The sequence below is a fragment of the Cornus florida genome, unplaced genomic scaffold (genome assembly GCF_030987335.1).
Source record: "Cornus florida cultivar Cherokee Brave unplaced genomic scaffold, ASM3098733v1 CherokeeBrave_3.0.0_Hap2_Chr10, whole genome shotgun sequence".
Classification (NCBI taxonomy): Eukaryota; Viridiplantae; Streptophyta; class Magnoliopsida; order Cornales; family Cornaceae; genus Cornus; species Cornus florida.
In genome coordinates this window covers 110477641-110482832 of record NW_026775580.1, presented here as the reverse complement: position 1 = coordinate 110482832, position 5192 = coordinate 110477641, and the positions used below count along the sequence as shown (strand labels likewise).

The 5192-nt window shown below is 30.2% G+C and overlaps 1 protein-coding gene across 1 annotated transcript; it reads left to right on the top strand.

Moving 5' to 3' along the window:
- The first annotated feature begins 2591 nt into the window (after positions 1 to 2591).
- LOC132279823 (acyl-CoA-binding domain-containing protein 2-like) lies at positions 2592 to 4573 on the top strand. Its single transcript, XM_059781867.1, has 4 exons — positions 2592 to 3212; positions 3884 to 4001; positions 4088 to 4150; positions 4265 to 4573. Exons 1-4 carry the CDS (start codon positions 3201 to 3203, stop codon positions 4336 to 4338), a joined length of 267 nt encoding a protein of 88 aa, XP_059637850.1. The 5' UTR covers positions 2592 to 3200; the 3' UTR covers positions 4339 to 4573.
- The last annotated feature ends 619 nt before the right edge of the window (positions 4574 to 5192 follow it).

Sequence of the window (5192 nt, the reverse complement as noted above, 5' to 3'; positions counted from 1 at the left end):
CATTGATCTAAAGTAGTATGGTCTTTCTGTGGTATAACGTTTCAATACGGCTCTAAGATACAATACACATTTGCCAGTGATCATCTCTACACATCCAAAGAGGGACAATATTGCACTAGTCTTATCTTTAAAATTGCCCCAAACTCAATATAAATGAGTACACTGTGGTTTGTGCACTTGTTTAATAAAATCAATTTGTAAAATAATACTAGGCAATAATAATAATCAAGTCAATGCCAAAAAAGATACTTTAAAATGTTATAAAATATAGTATATCCATTATTGGAATATATATATATATATATATATTGGGATATTCCAAAATAAAAGATTGGACAAAAATTTTGAAACCATATTTTATAAAAGAAAATAATAAAATTAATTTTTTTATAAAATTTAGTCAATAATATCTATCGAAAAAAATAATAATAAAAGTGTCGTTAAACACAAACTCTAAATCTAAGAAATCAAAGTAATAAATATTATACCATCTATGTATGTAATTTGTCGTAAGCTTGGAGCATTTAGACCCGCTTCCTTCTGAACCGCTAGAGGTTTGGCGGGGAGATACCTTAAACAAGTTAAACCCAGTGAAATGATGACACCTTTTCAACGGAGGCTCAGGCTCGGCAGATCTTCCGAGCCTATGTAGAATAGGGATCAGCTAATTTTCTGTGAAAGTGGACCCCACAGTATCAGCAAATGCCTAATGGACACGCTAACCAACACCGATTTTTATGCCGTGTGTCTTGACCTATCATCATCATTATTTAAGCTACGCTCACTCACAAACGGAAACACCCTACCTATTGTTCTATGGGTTTTTTTTAGCATCAATCACTTGGTTTGTTGTTGTCGCATTACAAGACTGTTCTATACCTCAGACATCTCTATTAATGATAACGCACCATCTTTGTCCCCAGCCCCAACATATGCATGATTTGAGGACATAATCGACAATACAATTTCGTGGATGTAAATTTTCCACGATATATTTTGAACTGCAATGTCCGCATATGATTATTGTTACTTAATTTAAATTTATAGATTGATCGTATACATCTGATTATCTTATACTCTAGATTGGTGAGACTTTAATTTTTATTATTATATTTTAATCATACCTAGATAACATTTAGTACCAATATTCTAAAACCAAACTTTTATAACATGTATTTTTTTCTTTTTATAGCAAATTTTAGACTCGGACTTAATAACATGTATTTTTTCTTTTTATTTAAAATGTAGACTCAAAATTTAATATATGCCCTTACAAAACTAGACATAAATTTTAAATAAAAATGAAAAAATACATGCTATTCATTTTTTTGGTACTAAAATTGTGTATTCTATACGATTTTTTGAATTGAATTTAAATTATATTAATTATTATTTAAGTAACTAAAATTTCAAAGAAAATATAAAAAATAGTTTATAAATCAACTCTTGAATAAAATTTCTAACTTCAAAATTTTTCTCCTACTTGTAGTGATTTAGGAATTAAATAGAAAAAAAATAATAAACAATAATAAAAAAACTCAAAACTAAGATTTAATGGTCTTTAAATAATTAAGTGTAAAAAACCCCCTCATAATATACAAAATGTGCAATTCACCCCCTGTTGTTCATAAAACCCCCTTATATTTTACAATTTGTGCAAATAAGGACATTAGGTCAATTTAGCCATTGAAATGTCTAAAATACCCATATAAGAAAATAAAAAATCAAAAATATAATAATAAAAAATCAAAATATCCCCTCTCTCGTCTAATTTTTTTTTCTTTTTTTGGAAGGTCTTTCTCCCCTCTATTTCTCTCTTTGTTTACACTTTCTGGTGGGACTCTCTTTCCATCAACTTCCATATTTGTTTATCTCTATCTTCTCTTTTTCAACAACTTCCATATATTTATTAATCTTGTCATATATATATATATATGAGATACAAAATCTTTAAAAGAGATGCAATCAACCCATAATAACTCTGGTTTTAAAAGCAAAATTTTTCTTTTTCTCCCTCTAACATATGGGAGTAGGCGTGGTTGCAAGGATATACATAACAATGTTCATATAATTTTTTTTTTTTTTTGTTTTTTTTTTTTTTTGGAATGTAAATGCTGCTATGAACCTAGGAAGGATCAAAATGATACTGTGGCTCAATCAAAATAACATTCAATCACAGGCACTAATGAACAACCAAGAGGTACAATTGAACTTGTGCATCTCAGGCTCCATGATAATAGACTAAAACTGAAACAAATTGAGATGATGTCAAAACCAACACAACATTTATCTTATTGTTAAAGTATGTATGTAGACTCTGGACATATTTGAAAATATCTATCTTCAGGAAATATCAACAATCTTTATATTTCAAGTTTCACAAAATGAACACGTTCATCCTCTTCATGTCTTCATCAATCAAATATTTTGTGGTGTTAATTTTATGTTATATATATATATATATATATATATAAGCAATTTGCTTTAGAAATTACCTAAATACAGATTTTTTTTTCCTTTTATCAAAGTAAGTAATTTTTCGACGATAATACATAGTTTTATTTATTAAAGTAGTAATTTTTAGACGAGAGTTAATTAATTGGTTGTTGCTGAAGTCGAAATAGATGCAATGAAAATGTATGGTGATCTTCTATGTTGTAGAGACTAGAGATAGAAAGAGAACTTAGTGACGATTTAGAGAGAGAAAGGAAAAGACAGATTTTCTTTCTTTTTTTTTCTTTTTTTTTTTCCTTACATCGACAAGGGCATTTTAGGGTTTTTATAAAAAAAATTGGTTAAAATTGATGATTAGGGAGTAATTTGCTCAAAAGGTTGATAATAGGGATTTATATGCACTTAATTTTTAGTAGGGGTGTTTCTTGCATATTTTTTATATAGTGAGGGGGTTTTATGCACTTAACCCCAAAAAAAAAAAAAATACTTATTACTCACAAACTGAATGATAAATTTGAAAATTTAGTCTTAAATTTCCTTTTATAAGTTGAATTGAGGCATGCTTATATTCGTACCTAACGGAAAATGCGGGTTGAAATGAATACCGAGTGGTAGTTGAGTTGAGCCCATGCGAAAACTACAAGAAATATCAACCTCGTTTATCCCGTCCCTCGCCTTCCATAAATACCAAAGGAATTCAAGCTTCCAACAAACACCCACTCACAAGCTCCTAAATTTTTCATCAAATGGCTTTACAGGTTCTCTTCTCTCTCTCCCTCTCTCTCTCTCATACCTGTAAATTTTCATGGTCTTGCTTCTGTTACATGATGATATGCAGACACACACACATATACTTAAAGAAATATATGTGTATATATCTAAGTATATGTGTGTTTTGTATATATCTATGTTGTATATTTAATTTTTCAATCAGTAGAAATGTCTTCTTTTTTATTTGCATCAGAGCTATGCCAAAAAATTTCTGTGACTGAAACTTTCATACATATGGTTGATATATATGGTAAAGCGTACATATATAATAGAAATTAAATTGAAACATACATAAACTAATTGTGATGGGCATTGTCAGCATAATTTTCATTCATGTCGAGATTATGCTGCTGAAGATGCCCAAAGTTGCTTCCTTAGACTTGATTAACGTGTGTAATGCCATTGATTTGGGCACCCACACACTTACTTTGTTGGGCTTATTGAAGAATTTGAAAATGGGACATCTATGGACAAATCAATGAAATCAAAACGTTAAAAAAAAAAAAAAAAAATTAGAGAGATCTCATGCACATTGTCACAAGTTATAACATGAATTTAAATAAACTAAATTGTCACTCAGATGATTTCACCTAATCTTCGTAGAAGTAAACCTGAGGTCATTAATTTTTCAGAAATTAACAATGTATATATGTGACAGGAGGAATTTGAACAACATGCTGAAAAGGCAAAAACACTGCCTCCAACAACAAAGGATGCAGATAAACTCGTCCTTTACGGGCTATTTAAGCAGGCAACAGTTGGAGCTGTTAACACCAGTAAGTTAATTCACATCCACAACCTTAATTATATATATGTGTTTGTGATCATCAATCATTCTTATAATTTACAAGCATGCAAGCAGATCGACCCGGAATATTCAGCTTAAAGGAGAGGGCAAAATGGGATGCCTGGAAAGCTCTTGAAGGTAACACATACAAATATATATATATATATATATATATATATATATATATATAGTTAAAATGTCACTTGGAAAAAGAAATAGTCGATGAGAAGTTGTATATTTGGTTTGGTACAGGGAAATCCAAAGAGGAAGCAATGGCTGACTACATCACAAAGGTCAAGCAGTTGGGAGAAGCAGCCTTTGCATAGTTGCTCAATCCATGACTTTTACTTTTTGTCTCTGTTTTTTTCTTTTCTTGGTGCTAGCTAAAATGGCTTTGCTGTACGTTGTGTTTAAATACTGATAAAGTCCAGAATAGCAACAGCAATGTGGTTGTAATAAATCTAAATTAAGAAAAAATGAACTTGGTTTCCTCTGGTTTGGTTGCCTTTACATGAGACTATGAGAGGGTCATTGCTCAATGCAAATGTAAAACCTCCATCTATTTTCTTTTTCTTTTTTTAAAGAAGAAGATGATTATTTGACTCAGAAGAGTCGCATTTGTGCAAAATAAGGTTTGTTCGAAAGTCCGACAGCACCACAACACCCTAAGTTAAGTGCTAGTGTTTTGTAATTTTGAACCGGGCTCACTAGTCAAGGATTGGACTTAGAATTTAATTTTTATCTTTTGGATTGGGCGTGTTTCAACCATACACTAAGATTGGGGGTCCAGACTCAAGAGCAAACTAGTGATTCATTTATTCCTGTAACAGGAAAAATAATAAATAATAAAAATAAATTAACCACTGTAATATGCTGATTTTCAACGTAATTAAATCATATTTCTAACACATTTATTATAGATTTCAACATATAAAATTAATGAGTTGAAATTAAAAATAATTATGTTAAAACGAGATTTCAAAGCAATTGTTTTTAATTTCAATAGATGTTCAACAGATAGACAAATGTATTAAAACCGAATTTAAAGGGATTAAAAAATCTACAAACATCCGCTACAGTAAAAGATTAGATACCATGCATCATTGGTGTCATAAGAAGTAGTGAAGATTTCATTCTCCTCGCATAACATTAGCAAATCTAAACTTGCAGCATGCTACCA

What these genes read in the sequence shown, in the direction of transcription:
- LOC132279823 (XM_059781867.1), top strand. An exon ending in AGTTGGAGCTGTTAACACCA is followed by an intron (nt 4,002 to 4,087) that starts GTAAGTTAATTC and finishes GCATGCAAGCAG; the next exon opens with ATCGACCCGGAATATTCAGC. An exon ending in TGCCTGGAAAGCTCTTGAAG is followed by an intron (nt 4,151 to 4,264) that starts GTAACACATACA and finishes GGTTTGGTACAG; the next exon opens with GGAAATCCAAAGAGGAAGCA.